At 35.8% G+C, this 22,689-nt stretch overlaps 1 protein-coding gene across 1 annotated transcript in view; it reads right to left on the bottom strand.

Moving 5' to 3' along the window:
* Positions 1-22,689, bottom strand: part of spata17 (spermatogenesis associated 17) — a 200,915-nt gene that overhangs the window by 143,183 nt on the left and 35,043 nt on the right. Inside the window, exons 5-7 of the mRNA XM_052011250.1 lie at positions 20,065-20,168; positions 16,163-16,286; positions 5,081-5,275 (exon numbers count right to left, since the gene is read on the bottom strand). Coding sequence (XP_051867210.1) covers positions 5,081-5,275; positions 16,163-16,286; positions 20,065-20,168 — 423 coding nt within the window. The remainder of the gene's footprint in view (positions 1-5,080; positions 5,276-16,162; positions 16,287-20,064; positions 20,169-22,689) is intronic.

Genomic DNA, 22,689 nt, shown 5'->3' with positions numbered 1-22,689 from the left:
CTTTTGCTGAAGGTACTTCGTTGGTGTTATTGGGGAGAAAATTCCAGGAATAAGACCCAGTGACAATGAACTAAACATCATATATTTCCAAGTGAGGATAGTGTGCAAATGGGATCAGAACTTTCAGATGCTGGTGTTCCTGTAACCCTACTTCCCTTGATCATAAAGGTTCCACATTTGGGAAGTACTGTCAGAATAGCCTATGTGAGTAACTGTAATGTATTCTGTAGACGGTAATACATTATAGCCACTACATGCTGGTGATGGATTGAGTGAATGTTTAGGGTTGTGGATGGGGTACCAATTAAGTTGGCTGCTTTGTCCTGGATGGTGTTAAACTTCCTGAAAGTTGCAGGAGGTGCATTTGTACAGAGAGGTGGAGAGCATTCCATTACATTTTTCATTTGTGCATTGGAGATGCTGGAGAGGTTTTGGGGTGTCAGGTGGTGGGTCAATCTTCGCAGGATACCTAGCCTCTGACATGCTCCCATAGCTACAGTGTTTATGTGGCTAATCCAACTGAGATTCTGAACAACAGTGACCTCCAAAAAATTGATGGTGGGACAGTTGGCAACGGCAATGCCATTAAGGGTGGTGACCCCCAAGAAGTTAATAGTGGGAGTATTTGACATTCCACTGCCAACAGTAGATGGTTTGACTCTTTCGTATTAAAGATGTTTTCAGCCTTGACCTTAGCATTCAAATGCCAGGTCATGACCAACCAGCCTTATACAGGTGACCCCCACATTATGGGTTGGTTGCATTGCTAGAAAATAGTTCATATGGCATTTTTCTGTACTACAAAGCAGTGAAAATCTTGTCTTGCAGACCGTTCATACAGATCGATTCATTACACAGTGCATTAAGGTAGTACAGAGTAAAAACAATAACAGAATACAGAGTAAAGTGTCACGGCTACAGGGAAGTGCATTGCAGCTAGACAATAAGGTGCAAGGTCATAACAAGGTAGATTGTGAGGTCAAGGGTCCATCTCATCATATAAGGGAACTGTTCAATAGTCTTATCACAGTAGAATAGAAGCTGTCCTTGAGCCTGGTGGTATGTGCCCTCAGGCTCCTGTATCTTCTACCTGATGGGAGAGAGGAGAAGAGAGAATGACCTGGGTGGGTGGGGTCTTTGATTATGCTGGCTGCTTCACCAAGGCAGCGAGAGGTATAGACAGAGTTCATAGAGGGGAGGCTGGTTTCCGTGTATGCTGGGCTGTGTCCACAACTCTCTGCAGTTTCTTGTGGTCCCAGGTAGAGCAGTTGCCATACCAAGCGATGATGCATCCAGATAGAATGCTTTCCATGCTGCATCAATAAAAGTTGGTGAGTGTCAAAGGAGACATGCCAAATTTCTTTAGCCTCCTGAGGAAGTGGAGGTACTGGTGAGCTTTCTTAGCTGTGGCATCTACGTGGTTGGACCAGGACAGGCTATTGGTGTTCACTCCTAGGAACTTGAAGCTGTCAACCCTCTTGACCTCGGCACCATTGATGTAGAGAGGTGCATGTACACTGCCTCCTTTCCTGAAGTCAATGATCAGCTCTTTTGTTTTGCTGACATTGAGGGAAAGGTTGTTGTCATGACACCATGTACTAAGCTCTCTATCTCCTTCCTGTATTCTGACTCATCCTGATTTGAGATACGGCCTACTACGGTGGTATCATCTGCAAACTTGTAGATGGAGCTAGAGCAGAATCTGGCCACGCAGTCATGAGTATATAGGGAATACAATAGAGGGCTGAGGACGCAACCTTGTGGGGCACAAGTGTTGAGAATAATCGTGCTGGAGGTGTTGCTGCCTGTCCTCACTGATTGCGCTCTGTTGGTCAGAAAGTCAAGGATTGAGTGCGGAGGGAGGTGTTGAGTTGCAGGTTCGGAGTCTGGTGATGAGTTTGCTTGGAATTATAGTATTGAAGGTGGAGCTGTAGTCAATAAACAATAGTCTAACACAGGTGTCTTTACTGACCAGATGCTCCAGAGATGAGTGTAGGGCCAGGGAGATGGCATCCATTGAGACCTGTTTTGGCAGTAGGCGAATTGCAGTGGGTCAAGGTTGTCTGGGAGGTTGGAGTTAATGCGTGCCATGACAGGCCTCTCGAAGCACTTCATGACTGTGGATGTCAAAGCCACTGGTCGGTAGTCATTAAGGCACGTTACCCTGTTTTTCTTTAGTACTGGGATGATGGTGTTCTTAAAACAGGTGGGAACCTCAGATCGAAGCAGGGAGAGGTTAAATATGTCTGCATATATCCCCACCAGCTGATCAGCACGATATCTGAGCACGCGGCCAGGGACACCATCTGGGCCAGATGCTTTCCTCGGATTCACTCTCCAGAAGACTGATCTTACATCCTTGACAGTGACCATGGGTTCAGTTGCATTGGAGGCTGTCAGGGTGAGTGGTGCTAATCCACTCCCCTTTTGTTCAAAACACGCATAGAATGCGTTAAGGTCATCAGGAAGGGAAGCGCTGTTGTTGACTATGTTGCCTGACTTCGTTTTGTAGCCTGTTATAGCATGTAAGCCCTGCCACAACTGACGGCTGGTCTGAGACTCTATTTTGAACTGGTATTATCTCTTGGCATTCCTGATAGCTTTTTGGAGGTTGTATCTCAATTTCTTATGAAGCTTGAGGTCATCTGATTGGAATGCAGCAGTCCTGGACTTCAGTAAGGAGTGGATCTCCCGGTTCATCCACAGTTTCTGGTTTGGGAATACCCATATTGTCTTCTTTGGTACACAGTCCTTAACACACTACCTAATAAAGTTCGTGATGGTGGTGACATACTCATCAAGGCTGGCAGTCTTGAACATGGACTGGTCCACTGACTCAAAGCAGTTGCGCAGGAGCTCAATTTCCTTAGACCAGCACTGCACAACTCTCTGTACTGGATCCTCCCATTTCGGTTTCTGTTTGTATGCAGGGAGGAAGAACACAGCCTGGTGGTCTGATTTACGAAAGCGACGGTGACGGGTGGCTTGGAAGGAATCTTTGATGGCTGTATAGCAATGGTCAAGGGTGTTAGGGCCCCTAGTAGGACAGGAGACATGCTGGTAGTACTTTGGCAACACACTCGAGGTTGGCTTGGTTGAAGTCACCTGCAATCATGAAAAGGGCCTCAGCGTATCCTGTCTCAAGAGTAGAGTACACTGAGTACAGGCTTCATGTCCATCTGGGGTGGGATGTAGACTGCCATAAGGATAGCTGAAGTGAACTCCCATGGCAGGTAGTATGGGCGACACTTCACCGTTAGATATTCCAGGCTGGGTGAGCAGGAGTTCGCTGGGACTGTCATGTCTGAGCACCACGAGTTATTGATTAAGAAACAGATACCTCTGCCTCTAACTTTGCCCGAGAATGCTGTACGGTCCATTGTGCATATGTTAAGAAGTGCAAGTTGAAAAAAATAATTGTGTTTATTTGAATTGTGTTTATTTGTTGGTTTCTTTTTCCACAATAATTTTGTCAGTTTTGTCCAAGACACTCTTCCAATAGTATTATAAAATGTTTTCTATCCAGCTGAACAAGTGAACAAGGTTTTCCTTTCACATCTTTTCTAGAAAATGATATTTCTGACAATGTAACTCTGCTATAATATTGCACTGATGCGCTAGATTATATATTGAAACCATGGACTCTAACGCTAACCTTCTAATTCAAATGAAAGTGTGCTACAAGGTGCCAACTTAGAACATTCAACTGTATTGCTTTGTTTTTCTATACAGGCGACCCCACATTATGACTGTTAGGGTAATGGAATTTCACCTTTACAGAATTCACAAATTACTACCCAAAAATTTGAGATGCAGAATGAAATTCACGCTGATGGAATTTATGTGGAAAAAAGTGAACAAATAAACACAACAATCCAAGTAAACGCAACAATTATTTTTTTCAACTTGCACTTCTTGACACATGCACAAATTATACTGCTTTGTAGTACATAAAAATGCCATATGGACCATTTTCTAGCAATGCAACCAACCCATAAAGTGGGGGTCACCTGTATAAGGCTAGCTGGTCATGTTACTGGACTCCAGAGCACCTACAGCAAAGGATCATTCTAGTCGACAGATTACACAAGATATTTCATGTATATGCAAAATGCAGCTAGAGAGCTCATTGCAGAAAAATTCAAGATGGCATGTCCTATATTGTCATTATGACACAAGTCAGATAACTTATTTTAGTGATATTGATTTAGACATAAATATTAGCCAGGGTATTTCTTTAAAATATTACCATAGTTTCTTTAGCAACCACCTGGTAGGACAGACAAGGGCTTGGCTTTAACAACTCGTGAGAGTGCAGCATCTCCTCAAAGGAATTCAGACTCAATTTTACACTCAAGTTTTAGAATCAGATGTGACCACGTTACATCTAAGAAATGACTGACATTTCAGCGTAAGACAGAGAAGACATCTATGCAAGCTAAGTATTTTTGAATATTTTGAAATAGTGGCAGACATCTAGTTTTCCAAACCTGTTGACAGGCCAGACTTCATACAAAAATCAATCTTTTGCTTGATTGTGCAATTCTTCTTAATTAAGCTAGCATTACTTTTCAGAGAAAAATAAATACAATTATGTGTTGATACAATTATTTAGCCAGGGGATTTAGATATTTTTAGAAATATAATGCAAATTGTATAACTTAACAATATCTACATTGAAAATTGTACAAAATAAACCATGAATATTATTTCCGTAGTACATCAATAACTGTTTCATACGTTAATAGAAAATACAAATATACATCTTTATTCCCTTAAGCAGTTTATCAAATTTATATTTTGGCATATCATCAATTGACCATTGTATTGAGAAAAAAAGATCAAATTATTTTCATATCCTACAGAAAATTAAACAAATTCAAATCCATTTCTTGGCAATTTTATAAACTGATTTGTTGGTGGATTTATTTTTAAATTACGTTGTATATTTGTCCACATGCCATGATTCATCAAGAACAATTGTTAACATTAGCTAGAAGGAAATCAAATGTCACGTTGTTCCACTGCAATACTTTTTGAATAAAAATGTAATTCTAGACAATACAAGATGATAGCATACCTGTGGTTTCTTTCTTGGTATTGGTGGTAGTAATGGAGGAAAGATGCATGGAACTCCTGGTATTGACGGATCTACAAGACCTTCAGTGACATCCTTTTTGAGAGATATAGTGTGACTCCGTGGTCTGGTACGTTGTAATGTATACTCAATCTCACTTGGGTACTGCCTGTATGGAGAGTTGTAAATACCTGGAATCTAGGTAGAAAGGGAACAATTATTAACTGAATGACAAGAAGCATTGCACAAGACATTAAATATCACTCAAATTTGTTTCATTTTAGTTAGACAATTCACATTAATTTTAGACATATTCAATGAACTTAGTAATAAGAATTTAACTCCATTTAACATTTGGCAAGTAATATTTGCAGAAATTCAGAAAGGCAACTGTCAATGCTACATTACATACTATAATTTGTATTGTGTGCCAAGATTTATACAGTGACATCTGCTAAAAGCTTGTGTGTGAGTAACCTACTTTTCTGTCCACCACTCAAGTTTATCACAATCTTCAGTACCCCTTGTCCTGCACAGAGGCATGGGAATCCATTTTCTTTGGCAATTTTATAAACTGATAAAGACTATGGGGAAATCTGTGCCAAATGTTTAAAACAAAACACCCGAGTTCATGCTGTACGTTCATGCTAAAACTGAACTCAATAATGCCAGTGAATTCTCAGGAGTGACCCTGTTAATAGCTTCCCACTGACCTCTCTGCACTAAGTTCTACTTCTGGCTAGTGTACTGATTACACAGTAGGGCAAATGAGCTGTGACAACATTGATATTTTTAAGTATAAAATTCTGGGTTGTCATGAAAAAAAGGAAATGAGTTATGCAAGAGACACACTTTTGGCACTTTAAGTCCCCCTCCATCATAGGAATTCATGCATGAACTAGAATATTAATTGCACCAGGTCAAGCACAACTGCAAACGTGCCTTTTGTTGGCCAGTCATCCATTGAATAGCATTTAAATTCTGGACCCTTTTGCAAAGCTATCAATCCATCAGTCAGCTTCCTCCCCAATCTAGATGCTTTTCATAAAGGCCTTTTGTAATTAGGGCCACAGGGGATGGCAAGAAAAGGCACAAGAAGTTTAATGACCGTAAAGAAGAGCATGAAGGAGATCAGTGAATGAAGTACGTGCTGTAGATAGAATTGCTGAATCAACACTGACCACCATACTTCATCATAATTATCAGGACATACAACTGCCATGGGATTTATAAAAATCCCACTCAGCAAATAATTGACCCGCTGTTAAGAAGTAGGTGGATTGTTAACACATTGTTATAATCCAACATTCAGTAAGATATTCAAGTTTCAATTACACTCAAAGAAAAAGTCAAAAGGTAATATTACTGCTTGCCAATTGCACAATTACATTTTTAAATAAATAGCTGTAAACAGTCCTTAGTATTCCTGAGAGAAATGAAATTATACACCACCATGTAGTAACATTCATTCATTCACATAAAAGCTTTGCAAAGATTAATTAAACAAACTTCAGAATTAATGGTGAAAGCAATTAACAAACAAGTCACTTGAGAGAAACAGAGGGTCTAATACTAACTATAGCTTTTAGTTTTTACAAACTCTCAAAAGCTACAGTTTAAAACAAGAACGTAAGTAAAAACCTTCCAAAAAATACAATGGATTCTCAGTATTTCATTCAGTAAACCTCAGTTCCTCAAAATGTAAAATAAATAAATTTTCAATTAAATATATATATTGTGTAATCTATGTATAGGCAGAGAAATAGTTTTCTAGAACAGAAAATCTTCTGAAACAGTTCCTAAATATTTTTGAACCTTTAGCCTTCATCTTGATATTAGATTTCTGAAAATAAATTAGAACAGGATCCTTGTACCAATCTATGGATGACTTACAAGTCTAAACTTTGGAACATTAGTCTCCTTGCTGTTCATATGAAAAAAAAATCCTTAATATCTCACCAGCTTTCTTGTATATCATATGTGGACAGTAAAATGCACACATTTTCTAAAAGTATCTGGTGGAATTTGTTTTCTGAGATAGAATCCAGATAACTATTTTAAACATTATGTGATGGTTTGATATATTTGCTGCATTATACTTTGATCTTCAAAGTAGAACAACTGCTTTGAAAGTTATTTGCATTTTCTACTTTAATTTTAATATATCTGAGTTTTAAAATACCTCTTTTTTTCTGTTTTTTACTTTTCTCACATTTATAATGAAGCTACGATGGTATTAACTCAAACTTTCTATGAATGCTTAAAATAACACTAAAATATATTCACAGCCATAATCAATGGCAGGAGTAAGTATCTTCATGTAAATAAAGCACAAAAGCAATACATATCTAGGAAATACATGTATAATCCTGACAATTATTTTTTTAATAATGCTCTCAACTAATCATACAGTACACATACTGGAGTAAATATAATTCTCTGGGAAATACAACAAATATTAAAAAATACATCATGGCATTGTGGACTACTCACGTTATACAGACTGCCTTTAAAAATATTGAATAGAGCAATTTGTTTTGTTACAATTACAATATGTCTCTTTGAATATCATTTAATTTTCACAAAATTATATTTTCTGATGCTGCCAAAATTAGTTTAATAATCAATATTATGTTAGATTAGAATCAACAAATAATTCAATTGAAGTTTGTATATAAACTATTTAAAAGGGTTAATATAACTTCAGCTGTATTATCTGGCTACATTTAGCTGTATGCTACATAGTATTTGAAATAGGAGAATTTGGTTTAATTTTTGTGTTTTTTTTATGCATTGTGTTATGCCATTGAGTTGAAAATCCTGTAACAACACTTTAACATACTGGTTAACTTCAACCATCAGCATTCAAAAATGATCACTTCATTGAGTTGATTACAAATGCAATACATTCATTTAGATATCTTTTCCTCCTGCTTTGTGCCTTCTGCAATTCAATGAACTAATAAATGTGTAATTATTAGAAGCTCAGGAATTGCATTGAAGGAGTTCATTTCTACTTTAGAAAGATCACTTGAAAAATCATGATTTTGAAATTTTTGTAGATAACATATGACATCAGTGGATTTTAAGGTAACTACATATGTAAAACATGCTGATGTGGTTGTAAATTGCATTGGCATACCATCATAGCTGAAGACAAATAAGCTACAGAACAACTGATTCTGTACAGGCATACCTTCATGGCTCCAGTCAAATAATTTATAGATAAAATGATGCTGTAGAATTTTCCTCCTTCACAATATGTATTCCATAAATGAAACATTTTTCCAAGTAAACTTTTTTTTTAAAGTGTTCTTGGGATACCTAACTGATATAATAGTATTAACATATTTAAATTCCTGTGTCTTACCATACATGGAACGTTATTTATCTTTTGGATTTTTTCTATCCAAAAATAAATTAGATACAGCATTCTTGGATGATATCAGTTTTTACTTTAAAGGGAGTTACTACTTTCATTTTTATTCTGTCCGTAATGCTAAGTGACGAATGATAAAAAGATAGTCAAAACTGTTTTTTTTTGCTAATGAACTTGATAAACTGCAACATCTGCTAAGATTTTAGCATCAGTCTGAATGCTCCATACATCTTGATTCATAATATAACAGCTTTTGTTAAGGTAAATGCAGTTGATTATGCAGGTGTAATTAGAGGGCAAATAATAAGTCCCTCATCACTTCAGTTTACTTCATTCTTTTCTACAAAGATACACTATCATAATTTATCATTATGACTTCACTCAAATACAAGATAAAGCAGTGCAATCTCAGTTTTTTCACATGCCTCAACGTATTCCACAACGCATTTGTACAACACAATGTTCAAATTCAAAGCATGCAACATGTCACAATTGTTTACACAAACTTGGAACAGTCAGGGAAAATAAGGAAACAATTAACAACCTAATTGAACCTTAAAGCAACATTAAAGACACATGTACAAATATATTGTGGAATACGTGTCATTTTATAGAATCCAATCAAATAGTCAGAATAGTGCCATATTTGAAACTAACACTAGAAAGAAGCATTTTACAAACTAGATTTCTGCCATCTATCACTGTCAACGTTGGTCTGTTGTTCATTTTAATGGAGTGAACCAAAGATCTGATAAAATGGAAGTCAACCAATAAAAATGAACGTAAACATTCAAATTATTACAGATTTGAATAAATAATGCTTCAATATTACTAAAGTCTTGATAAAACCATTGTCATGTATCTAATGGAAACATTGTCTTGTCACAAACCTAGCCAAAGAAAGATCAGCAAAACAAACCACAATTGTGATTTGTGGACACATTTGATGATACATGAGTGCCAATAAGACTTCATCTTGCATGCTGGATAATGAAAAGAAAGTTCTTGGAAAGTCTGTAACAGATAAGGAGCTTAAAATAGCTTAAAACATCACCAATAAAATAAACCTATTCGAAATTATTTGATCATTTATTGAGTGGTATTAAGAACTTGCCTGTGAAAATACAGGATTCGGAGAATAGAACTGGCAATGAAGCCTGGAAATTGATTTAATTTTAGATAAAAACAAATAAACCTTTAAAGTATCATCTATTAAATCTGTATGTACTCTATTTTAGGGAAATTAGAAGTAAATTATCATTTTCAAAAAGCAAATCAAAGCATTTCTTTGAACCTGGCCATCTTTGGAATCCTGCTGGAAATTCTATAACAATATTTTAATAATATTAATCTACTTCAATCTTAATTCAAAAATGATCACTTAATTGAGGTGCCTATGTATGCAATGCATCTGCTGAGATATCTGTTGCACAAGCACCAATTAAGAACAGAATTAAACTCAGCTGTGATGTAACTGAATACCCTGGTCACATTATCTCTGGTTATATGTGAAAAATATCTTTTTGGGTAGAGTACCAGAATACTGTAAACACCAATGATATTACACTCCAAAATGGATGACTGATCTTCACTTCAATGCATCATAACAGAATGGACATTGAGGAAGAGGCATTTTTAGGAACAAGGTAACATGAAAAATGGCCTCTTACAACAATATTAAATACATAATTAAATGATTTTATTTTTCTTATCTGCCTCTTTCATCTTATCTTAAATGCAGCTACTGAGGTAGAATTCTACAGGTACTTTGTAGGATCTCTTTTTCCCCAGTGAAAGTCTATAAAGTCATTGAGGGTACACCCTACTTTAGCTTAGTTTTGAATAAATGCATCTTCCGGCAGTGATTACAGATATTAAATAGGACTAGACCTTCTTGCTAACACCTGCCTTACCTCCTCCAGAAATAATGAAATAAGCTCTGGTGTGTTCCTACCTTCAATTTCTCTCCTCCAGTACCACCAACATCCTACCTTCTAGGTACCAGTTCCAACAAACTTCCAATCATACAAAGACTTATTAACCATCCCACTGACTATAGAAAGATGATCATAACCATGGAATGTGTGCCTGTAACACCACATCTAAGTATTAATCTACCTGTGCCACAATTATCCAAGGATTGAGTGCAAAGATTCAAAAACTATTCCTTCACAGCAAGACAGTCAAGATCCCATGGGATATCCAATGTGTCAACTTCCAACGCAAGATTATAAACAATGTTAGGAACTTTGGAAGTTTTTTTTAAAAACTTCTGTATTTCAGAAGCACAAATGCCAATTAGCTTGAGTGCACCTACTTCAACACAGACTAACCATGCAACTGACAGTGGTGTACACACCAATGCTCACTGGCTTATCAGCATTTTTTTTAGTTTTTTTATTTAAAGTTCTTGTGGTCTGATACATCATTGCCTTCTTAATACAACCAGTTGTACATGAATACATTTATACATGAAAGACTTAAGATTAAATCTTTCCAAAAGGTTATTTAGCTGTATTGTCTAAAAACATTTTCCATTTACTTGAGTAAATAAATGTTTTGCACATTCCATGGATAACAACTTTTAAAGCTAAACTAATGCTGAAGATGTTTGTGATTTCAGAAGATGTGAGGTTCAGATATGGGCCCGTGCCTGCATTACCATCAAAAAAAACCCAGTAGAGTACGAAGCCGATTGCCAGAATCGTGATGGAAGTGCTGACTGAAGTCATGCATCCATAACAACTATTTTTAATATATTCCTTTGTGTATTAATATTCATTACAGTTTTGGCAATCCTCTTAAAACAATACAGACTTGAGTAGATTGAAGACCTGTAACTAATAGCCAGAAAGAAAATGCCAGGACCTTTAGATGAAGGTGAAGTATTGCCTTATTTTATACCGGATTGGACTAGTGAATCAACTAGCTAAGCATGAAATTTACTTATCTGCCTAGTCAAGGCCAATTTATATCATAATAGTAGCCACAGAATTTGAAGGAAGATACATTATTATTTGTGAATCAGAAGGCATCCACTGTCCAGCTCAAGTCTGTAAGCTGAGCCATCATAGTCCTGTCAAAGCTGTTTCTAATTCCAACCAAGATGGAAAGATCTTGAATTTCCTTGTGCTATTCCATGTGTAGATGCCTGTTGTCCTAGAAGCACGATCAAGTACATTTATGAAATGTCATGAAACATCTCAATACTACATGGCCTATGCTTTCACTGGTCTTGACATCAAGAAACATCACACTCATGTAACTGATAATAATTAGATCTATTTTTAGGCTTTAGCTTGTTTTTGCTCTGATAGCCCTGAGAAAAATGAAAAAAAAAAGTCGCAGCTAATGCTATTACTTCACTGGCTATAAATCAATTCTGGGATTATGAAAAGCATCATATTCTTTCTCAAGATAGATGTGCACATAGCTAAAATGCAGGTGCCTAATATTACTTTATTCCTCTATTCGCTGATCTGTGTTAACAAATTAAAAATACTGATTTTTATTCAAACTCTTAACAAGAACATAAAAAATAGTGGTTGGGGTAGGCCATTTGTCCCCTTGTGCCAGGTCTACCCTGCAAGAATCAAATCTTATACCTTACTTTCATTTTCTTGTACTAGCCCCATATTCCTCGATTCCCACTGCACAAATCCATCGATCTCTGTCTTGAACATACTCACTGATTGAACCTCCCCAGCCCACTTGCATAGGGAATTCCAAAGATTCACTATCCTTTGACTGAAGAAATGTTTTCTCATTGCAGTACTGCGTGGTTAACCCCGGGTTCTACCCACCACAGCTAGGGAAACACCTTTCTTGCATCTATCCTGTGAAACCCCCAAAATCTTTTGTACATTTCAATGAGATCACCACTCATTCCACTAAACTCCAGAGAGTTAATGCCCAGTCAGCTTAACCTCTCTTCACTCAACAACGTCAGCACAATCCTAGAAATCAATCTGGTAATCTCTTGTTGTACTGCCTCTATTGTGAGTATATCTTTTCTTAGGTAGGGAGACAAGACCTATACACAATATTCCAGGTGTGATCATACCCCAAATAATTACAGGAAGATATCTTTATTCTTGGAATATTGGCAAACATACTGCTTGCCTTAATTGCTTGTTGTACATTAAATTCTGTAATTCATGTACCAGGACCCCAGGTCCCTCTGGATACCTTTCAATTGCTCACCATTTTAAAAATGATCTGCTTTTCTTTTTTTTTGCTAACTAAATGACCCTACATTTTTCCACATTATTTTCCATTTGCCCTGTCCTGATCCATTCACTTAGCCTGCCTTTCTCCCCCTGAAGCCTTTCTGGATCCACCTCAACTCACATTGGCAACCAGCATTTTTTTAAAAATCATCGTAGCATCACTTCTTTCAGTGACTGTAAACTGACCCAGCATTAGAATCCTTTGAGAACAGTTGTGTTCCTTAAATTCCCATCTTGTGACTTTCTTTACAACACTACTGTCAGTTGCCTCAAGACCCACACTTTAGAATTCCCACTCTAAATTTCTTTCTCTCTCATTTCCTTTATAAAAAATTGCTCAACAAACATTTCTCTTTGGTCAAGTTTGTGAACACCTGCAATCTCCTTCCACGACTTCATTACACTATTCTAGAGTGCCCTGAAATCTTTTACAATGTTAAAGATACTATGTTAGTGCTCATGCTATCATCATTCAGCACATAAAGACTTCCATTAGTGAAACTGCTTCTTCTTTGGCTGTCCATGAAAGTTGGCAATGACCTGCTCCATTTCCAGTTTTGACAGTTCTGCAGCAGGTTGGCAAGTTGTTTGGATGTTGTGAGCTTCTACTACCATGGACTCTGTACAGTCCCATTGTGAAGAGTCAAGGGTCTTCCCAGATGATCCTTCTCCATTTTGAATGGTCATGTGCAGGAATTACAATGAGTTGGTGAGAATATTATATTTCTTCATGAGGACTTTGAGAATATTTCTGAAGTGTTTTTGCTGTTGTTCTGGAAACCTTTTGAAGTTTTCGCGCTCAGTTTCCTTGCTTCAGAAGTCTGGTGTCAGGTAAGTGGGCAATGTTGCTTACCCACTGGAACTGGTTCAGCATGGTCACAATGTTAATGCCTGGCATGTTGCCTTGGGAGAGAGTGCGACATTAGTTTGCCTATCCTGCCAATGGATTTGGAGAATTTTACATGTGGTACTTCTCTAATGCTTGAGGTGCCTATTCTAAGTTTCCCACATCTCTGAAGCATAAAGGAGGGCAGGGATGACTGCTGTTTGGTAGACCATGTGTTTGGTGCCACATTTGAGAGCTTAGTCTTTGTACACACTTTCTGTCAAGAGTCAATGGCTTCACTAGCACAGTGGAGACAGTGGTGCATTGTTTCATTGATGTCAGCCTTCTTTGAGAGGTGGCTCCCACTATGGATGGTGGTGGGTGGAGCTGGATATTGCACAGCAGAGTAGGTTGGTAGATCATTGTCTTTCAGATATTTAGTGGAAAGCCCATCCTTCAACATGTTTCACTGAAGGAGTTAATAATGTCTCTAATGTAATGATGGATAATATGCAGAGGTGATGCTTTTCTTAAAAACAACTTCTTTGGAATTCCATTGATGTTATGGAAGTAGTTAATTTTTGTTAAGTTTAAAGTTAATCAATCTCTCAGAAAAGTTAGAAAATATATCATTACCATCTTGAAGTTTATATTTGATTTGTACGATTGGGATTAAAAACTTGCCCTGTTGGTTGCAAGCATGGAGAATAAAATCTGCAGCTCTGGGCTTCAAGAACCCTCCACAACACTGTTCCATGGTTCCATTGGTCTATAATTATGTACACATATACTATATGCCTTTGTGGAACATCTCATTAAAACAATTCCAATGATATACTAGGTTTGATATCTTGGGAGAAGCACTTTGCACTAAAGATGTAAGCTGTCAATAGTGGTAGCCTCCCACTGACTGGATAAAGCCTTTTTTAAGAAAAGGCAGTCATATTTGCACATAAATCGTTAAAGACTGAATGAACAACATCAAGCAATTACAACAATTATAACTAATTCACTTATTTTAGTATCTTGTTACAAAAATGTATATTTTATGTAACCCATTAGTTTTATTATGCAGCAAAATGAAAAACACTATGATGCTGGAGGAACTCAGCAGGCCAGGCAGCATCGGTGGAGAAAAGCAAGATGTCCTGAAGAAGGGTCCTGACCCAAAACATTGACCGCCTGCTTTTCTCCACGGATGGTGCCTGGCCTGCTGAGTTCCTCCAGCATCATAGTGTTTTTCATCTAGATTCCAGCATCTGCAGTCCTTTTCTTTATTATGCAGCACACTTGGAGATGCATATTTCAGCTATTTTGAGGCTCATTCATGTTTCTATTGTTTTCAATTTATTCCCTTTGCTAACAAGTGTGAATTTATTTGTTTGCATCCTGCATCAACTTGTTTTTTTTAAGCTGTCTTTGAAAACAAGTCATTCATAAACAAGTAATGGCTTTGAATACATGGATAAATGGAAAACTATAGAAAATCACTATAGATCTTTCCTTTATTTCCATCATTCAACAAATTAGAAGAATATCATACATGTAATTTTTTCTACAAAAGTTAGTTGTCTCAAAAAAATTTTAAAAAGTCTTCAGCTTTCTGCAATTTTTGTAGCTGTACAATACTGTTGGTAGAGTCAGTAGACTAAAAAATGTAGTAATACATTTCCTTCTTAACTACAGTATAACATACTCTTGTGGACTAATGTCCAAGATAGTATGTTATTGCTAGACTCCTTTATGAATTATAGAATTATATAAATTTCCTAATTATATCTCAGCATATGCAATATCAAACATTTTCTATGAACTCAATGCTTGATGTTAGTGTGCATATTTTACTGATGGATTATAATTTTAAAAAAAGGTATAAAATGAAGGAATTAAAAACAAAATCACAAATCCTACACTGCTAATGTGATATTTGAAATATAGGTTCAGCTTACTATCTGTGTCAACTTAATTAACTTCTGTATCACATCTATTTGGCACAGTACTAAATCAATTGATTAGCAGCTCGACAAAAAAATAGTTTCACTGCAATTTACCATTTTATCCTTCTATGTATTCTGTCAACTATACTACTTAAATGAAAGCTGCTTTGTTTGCTTGTAGTAACATCAAAAAATTCTTCCAGACATTTCTAGACACATCGATTTTGAAAAGCGGCTGCTTTATGAACCTAAAGCAGCCTTCATAAAACAAGTCTGTCAGTTGCAATTAACCTACCCTTCGGAACTCTACCCTACTGAAACAGTTGCAGAAAAGATAAGACAATTAAAAAAATGTTTTACCATCTTAGTTTAACAGCTTGTTGGCTAGAGCTTGACAACATTACAACACAAAACGAGGCAGTCAAAATGAGTTGTTAGGCTGAGGTTATGCCCTTCCTGTTGTGTTATCTGCCAGCAGATCAAACTGCTGACTTGGACTCTTTCTGCCAACAATGCTGATGCTGCCAGTATGAAGATGCTGTCACCTAGTAGTCATGGTGCTTGCACTCCACAATAGAAAAGCGCTAAATTGAACTCGAAGTATTGTCTTTGTGATATCATTTCAGCAAGTCATGTCCCATTCAGCCTGATAGTTTATCTCTGTCAGGCAGGGACCCAGGCGACTATGCAAGCTGTCAGGACAGGTACACAGACCTGCTCAGTGCTGAGGAGGTAATGTATCTTTCGGGCTTCGTAACGCTTTCTCCTCTCTTCCTCTTCTATAGTTTTCTTTTCCCGTTCCTTCTTCTTTGTCTGCTCATATTCTTCCAGTTCTTTTCTGCAGTTAAGCAGAGATTTACCATGTGGATGAATTGAATAAAGCAACATTTACAAGCAACTCTGAGTTTCAATAGCAATGTCCTTTATAATTACTCTTAAGCATAATATTTTACTTGAGATACCAACAATGATTACATCTACAATTTAAAAATGTTATTGCTTGACTTTTGTAGAGGGAATTAAGCTAAACTAAAAAAAGATAAATTACTTTGTGGGATGGCCCCATTTTACCACCTTGCTTCTGAAATAGTTTATTAATAAATTTTAGAGAATAGCCTATTTGCTTCTGTAGAGTTTTCTGGACCTTAGAAATCAAATAGTTAGTCACCAATATCATGTATACCGTATTGAAACTTGGCAATATGACCTTTCCTGACCTGCTTTTCAAACCTATTATTAACTGTTAAGTAGATTTGTAAAGCTGAACAAATTTATTTCCAATAAAAGGATCTCTATCTATGTCTCTTTGTGTGACACCCAACAAACCTCATTAAATCTGTCCACTTCAGTTAGACCCAAGGTATTTGTAACATCAGTGACCTCTATGTCCTTAAAAAAAAGAAATTCCTTATTACTTAATCCACTGTAGAACATATTTCTACATTCCATGAAAAGTTGTATTTTATCCAAAGGAGCACTTGCCATCACTGTCACTAATCAAAAGTGTTAAAAAAGATATCTTCAATACTGAAGTAGAAAAATAGCAGATTTATCTGAGAATGTCTGATATTAGACTTTAGCAAGTAAATTGATTAAATAATAAGTGCCTTCACCAAATCAATTAATTAAATCTTTCATTCCCACCTACTAAACACCTTTTAATATGGTTTACTGTTTTAATTACACATGTTCTGTATGCCATTCACATCATCTGTGGGTATCATAATTGCTATTATATATAACCATCTAACAAACAAAAACAAAGCATATTCATTTACATTTTTAATATAAAATTAGAAATATATTTAAATACACACACCTGAATAAAACATTACAAATTATTTGTTGACTATCAGGAAGCTCTAATTTTATAAGATATAATATCAATAACATCTATATAAAGGACATTGATCATTTAGACATCATAGATTGCTCTTAATTATTAGAAAATAATTAAAATGTAGGCTATGATATTTAATCTAATAGATTTAATTTCAAACTTTCTGCACAGTTGCACAAAATATTTTAATACTTTATTATTGCTTGAAGAGATTCTGCATACTGTACAATTTAATTAAAATAGCATTACTAAAATATTATGATTAATTTTAAGCTGCAGTGTTGTAGATGCAAAATTTAGTTTTGTGTTTAAAAAAATCCTTAAAATCTCATCAATAAAATTTGATTTTTTTAAAAATACATTTCTGTTTGTTAAAGCAAATATGTTCATAAGAAAATTTTGTTCTTAAATATTTCCCATTGCACAATTAAGTTTGCACTTAAGTCCACCATCCTCAATCATGCACAATTATGTGTTTATGCAAAAATTTGGTTTGGCTATTGAAGGGTTAAATTAATTGCCTCACAAGAGAAAACTTACATAGGGGAAATTATCTGATTATGGTAGTAATAATTGCACAGCTGTTTAACACAGATAGAGAAATAATTCATGTAGGCAATAGGCCGTGGTGGCAATGACATTTTGCATTTAGTAAATATGCAAACTGTTCATTCCTAATTACCCATACTAAAGGATGCCCTTATTAAATGTATAAACTAAAACTGTCTGCTTGGCAAGTGATAAATTATTATATTGTGCAAAACTGCATTACAAAATTATGACAGTGAACTTGGGTCTCCTAACTTCATTAAGTGATTTTGCTGGAAAGTTGAATGATCAGAAGATGGACACTGTAATATTGCCATCTATGGAAATGACTAAGAGCAACCGTCCTGTATGATACAATTACAATGTTTCTTTTAGCATTCCCAAGTCAGGAACCCTCTAGAATAAATCAGGAGCAATTTCAAAGAAAGAGAGTATTTCAACACTGTGCACATGAATAAAATGTTTGCTTTGACTTTTGCAATAAATAACAGTAGCTTTTCTGAGCTCCAAGCGAAAGATGTTTTATTAATGTCATGACTCAGCAACAGGGCAGCTAATTTTTAATTTCGTGATATCATTTGTTTGATCCAAACGGAGGTCTATTTTTTGCATATCTGGCTAGAGGTTAAAAGTGTACCTGCTTACCAATTGCATACTCAGCCTTTAAATTAATCAAATCAATTTATCACTGTAGCAACATGAGTGTTAATTTGAAAACATATTAAACACTATATATGAAGGGTAATAAAATATTCGAGTGTTGTTGATGTAAACAGCTCACATCAAAAATTAGTAGTTTTCTCTTCCCAAAAGAATGTTACTGTAAATTGTACCATATTGTCTGTTAAATTTCACGCTTTATCGCTATTGTGATGTTCCTCTAAACAGCGCTACGTGCAGTCATGCACCAAGGTAACTTGTTCTGCATCCATTATACAGCCCATTTCATCTTACATTGCATGATGCTATAAATGTCACATAATTTAACATTATTTCAAAGCATGATAAATTTATAAAAATTGTACTTTCTCCTTAATTATGTTTTCCCTGAAGCAAAGTGCTTTTCCAATAGTCTTTGTTCATTCCTAGATTGGAATTATACGAAAATTATTTCAGATTTACACTGGTTTCTATGCTCGTCTTACCACTGAAGTGTGCTGAAACTTCTACCATTTTCATTTGCCTAGTTCCGAACACTTGTGGATGCAACATTACCAATACCAACTAGTCTGCTACCATCTGCCACAGTGTCTCATTTCAGAGTCTTATGCCCTGATTTGTCTTTAAATCTTCCAGTACTATGCAGATGAAAAGATTACCAGACTGATGGAAGAAAATATTCAAGGGCTTAAAAGATGTAGGGGTGGCACAGTGGCACAGCTAGTAGAACTGTTGCCTCACAGCACAAAAGACATGGGTTCAATCCTGACCTCAGATACTGTCTGTGAGGAATTTGCATATTTGACCACATGGGTGCTTCGGTTGCTTCCCACATCCCGAAGGTGTGCAGGTTGGTAGGTTAATTGATGGCTGTAAATTGTCCCTAGTGTGTAGGTGAGTGGTAGAATTTGAGGGGAATTAATGGGAATCTAGGGTGAATAAAATTGGATTAATATGGGCTTGATGATTGGCATAGACTCAGTGGGCCAAAAGGCCTCTTACAGTGTTGTATGACTCTGAGAAATGCAACATCCCCACTGCACGTGACAGCAGACCTCAAAGTAATATGCCCCTATAACCTATTCAAGATATGTCAGTCATCACCCAGCATCCATACATAATAGCATTCCAGGAGTTGAAACACTGGATACATTTCTTACTCTGTTTAGCCTGGGCAATATGGTTGAGATATACTAGTTCAGCACAGATCATGGAGTCCTCCTGTGAATTTTCTATTGCATGTGGTACTCTTCTCACCAAGTCCACTGGGAATTGTGCACTGTATGTGGCATCAATAGTGACTGTAGGATAGCACCATGAACTAAAAGTACTCAAACTAACTGAAGCCAAACTGTACCATGCATTTGTTATGAATTCTCATTAATTATGCATTCTTTTGACTTTAAAATATTCTCTTCTCAAATACTTATATCATTACGACCATGTTTGTAAAATGTGTCTACTCTCAATTCCTTCAGATCTTGAATTATTCTGCAAAATTCCAAGCAAGTACAGATGAAAAATAAATCATCACTATGAAATTACATTGTTAAATGCAGCAGCTTACCTTACGATCAGATTTTTCATGCTGAGGCCTAAGAAATACTTCTTCATTTCATAGTAATTATGGATATACTTTCGAACATAATATCCACGCCACCTTTTCTGGATCTAACATGGCAATTAAAAATATGTAAGTTATTATCCTAGCATATTAATTCCTTAAGCATCAAGTTTAGTTTGTGCCTTTCAGTAAAGAAATATAATCATAATTTTATAAAATTAATAAAAGCTTCATTTCCCTGTTTATGGATTTCCCATCCCATTTTCATTGTTAACCTACCACTGCTTGCTAAAACAGTGTGACCACACTAACTTTCATTTTCTTCATTCTTCCAGAAGAGAATAGTCTTAGCCTTCCACCAGTAGCTTGATGAAGAAGCAGCAATTTTTAGTAAATCACACTGAATTTGAGACAAAAACAAAGGCATTTTCTTCCTAAGATTTAATTTATAAATGGCTTTTTATATATAGTCAACTGTATAATTACATAAATAATAAATGCTTGCAATTATTTGGCATTTTAACAATAAAAAATATCCCAAGGGTGATTTCAAAGAAAGTAAGAAAAGGAAAAGAAATAAAGGAATATTTATTAATCTATTTTACATGAGCAGAAGTGATACAAACCTTGAGTTTTTACAGTGTTTTCAAACATATAATAAGTAGTAAGAATCTAACTATACAAATTTAAAGAGATGTGAAACAGTTTATGGTTCTACCATTATTGATGAGTTCAAAAGGTGAAAAAAAACTGAATTGTAAAACAGATCCAAAAGCAACATAGGTAAGTTTCAGTTGAGAAATTGCTGCCATTTCTCCTCATGTTAGATTTCAACTTCCAGTTGGAAATGCAAAAAATGGGCCAATGAACCATCTCCTCACTCCACAAATGGTAAACTTTTCCAAATTCTAGTACAGGCCAGAGAGATTACCAATTAAATGCAAATAAGGATCGAACTGCAAGATAGTCCAGACTTCCTGCTGGAAACATTGGGTAGACAGTCTGGTTAATTATTGTGCAATTACAACTGTTTATTTATGACTACACAAGGAGTAACAACTTGCAAAGATATATACAGAAATAATTTTTATTTTAAAACCACAATTTGTACTTCATAACACATGGAGTACTTTTTGAAGTATAAGCATAGTAGTTATGCAGGCAAATCCACCAGTTACATGCATATAGTGAGATTTAAAAAAAAGGAATAAATGAATAAGGAGCACAACTATTTGCTAAGATACTGGGAGAATTCGCTGTAATTTTTCTCTAGTCTTACAAACTATTTTACACAAACCTAGGCAATGAGATGACTTACAGGAAATTTGAAATAAAAAGTAGAAAATACTGGATATACTCAGCAAGATAGGCAGCATTAATGGAGAGAAAAAAAACAAAAGTGGAGGTTGATGACCTTTCATCAGAAGTTAGAGATGAAACAAGTTTCAAGATGCAGATAATGGGCTGTAAGGAGATTAGAACAACAGGGAATAAGAGTCTGGAGCATCACCAGCCAGGCATTTTACAACCTTCTGGACTCAACTTTATTCAACTATTATAGATAACCAGCATTTCTATTTCAGATTCCTAAATTTAGTCTGTCTTTTGTTGGTGATTTTACATAATTACTCTACATGTATACTTCCTTTACATGGACCTTTAGTTACCAGTATCCTATTACCAGCTTCCTTTATCATGGACTACCACACCTTGCATTATTTAACCTGTCCTGCCTTCCACTGAATCCCAAATCTTTCCTTTTGTTCTCTCTTGCCCTTCCCATTTGCTCTGCATCACAATACTTACTTCAACTCTTTCCCAATTTCTGAGGAAAGGTGATCAGTTTAAACATTATCTCAGTTTCTCTCTTCACCAATACTACCGGACAGACTGAGTATTTTCTGGTTTAATGTCAGTAAGATGAAACTCATTCCAACATCTTCTTTGGAATACTGTTGTCCCTCGGTTTTCAGTCAGTTGTCTGGCTAGAATCAATGCTTATGTATGCTAAAATGGAGCTTGAATCCTAATGCTTTTATTTTGTAGGCAAGCGTTCTATCACCTAGTCAACCTGCCATTCACAGTCTACAACTGCTCCTACTTAACTATTTCATTAATTTCCAGTGTTTAATTGGAATCTTAAAATTTACAATGCATTTTCAGTCTAATCTCTTTTTAAGATATATTGGAATGAAATAATAAAATAGCTCTCTGTTGAGTTCATGGGCATTGTATGAATTTTTATCTACAAATCAATGTCAGTAAAAATGTCAAGAAATTAAAGAACAGGCCCTAACTATGAGGGTAATCTGAAACAAAGGAGATTAAAATATCTAGTGGAACAAAATATTATCAAAATATTTAGCAAAAGAAAACAAATGTTACACTCATGACCACCACTTAGTGGTGTGGGTTTCTGCGCATTTCTAATGCAAGTCTATTTGGATTAATTTCTGATTCACTCTAATCTGGTTACACTTTAAAAAAAAGAAATATTAAAGCCATGCTTTCAATCAGTGAGGCCAACATAATTTCATAAAGCTTACAACATTGCAGTCAAAATGAATAATAAAACAAAAATGTACTGTAATCTATTTACAGATTCAAAATTAAATTCTAAACTTTATC

This window comes from Pristis pectinata, chromosome 3, assembly GCF_009764475.1.
Source record: "Pristis pectinata isolate sPriPec2 chromosome 3, sPriPec2.1.pri, whole genome shotgun sequence".
Taxonomy (NCBI): Eukaryota; Metazoa; Chordata; class Chondrichthyes; order Rhinopristiformes; family Pristidae; genus Pristis; species Pristis pectinata.
Note: the sequence above shows the minus strand (reverse complement) of the source record. Positions and strands in the feature narration are given on the sequence as shown.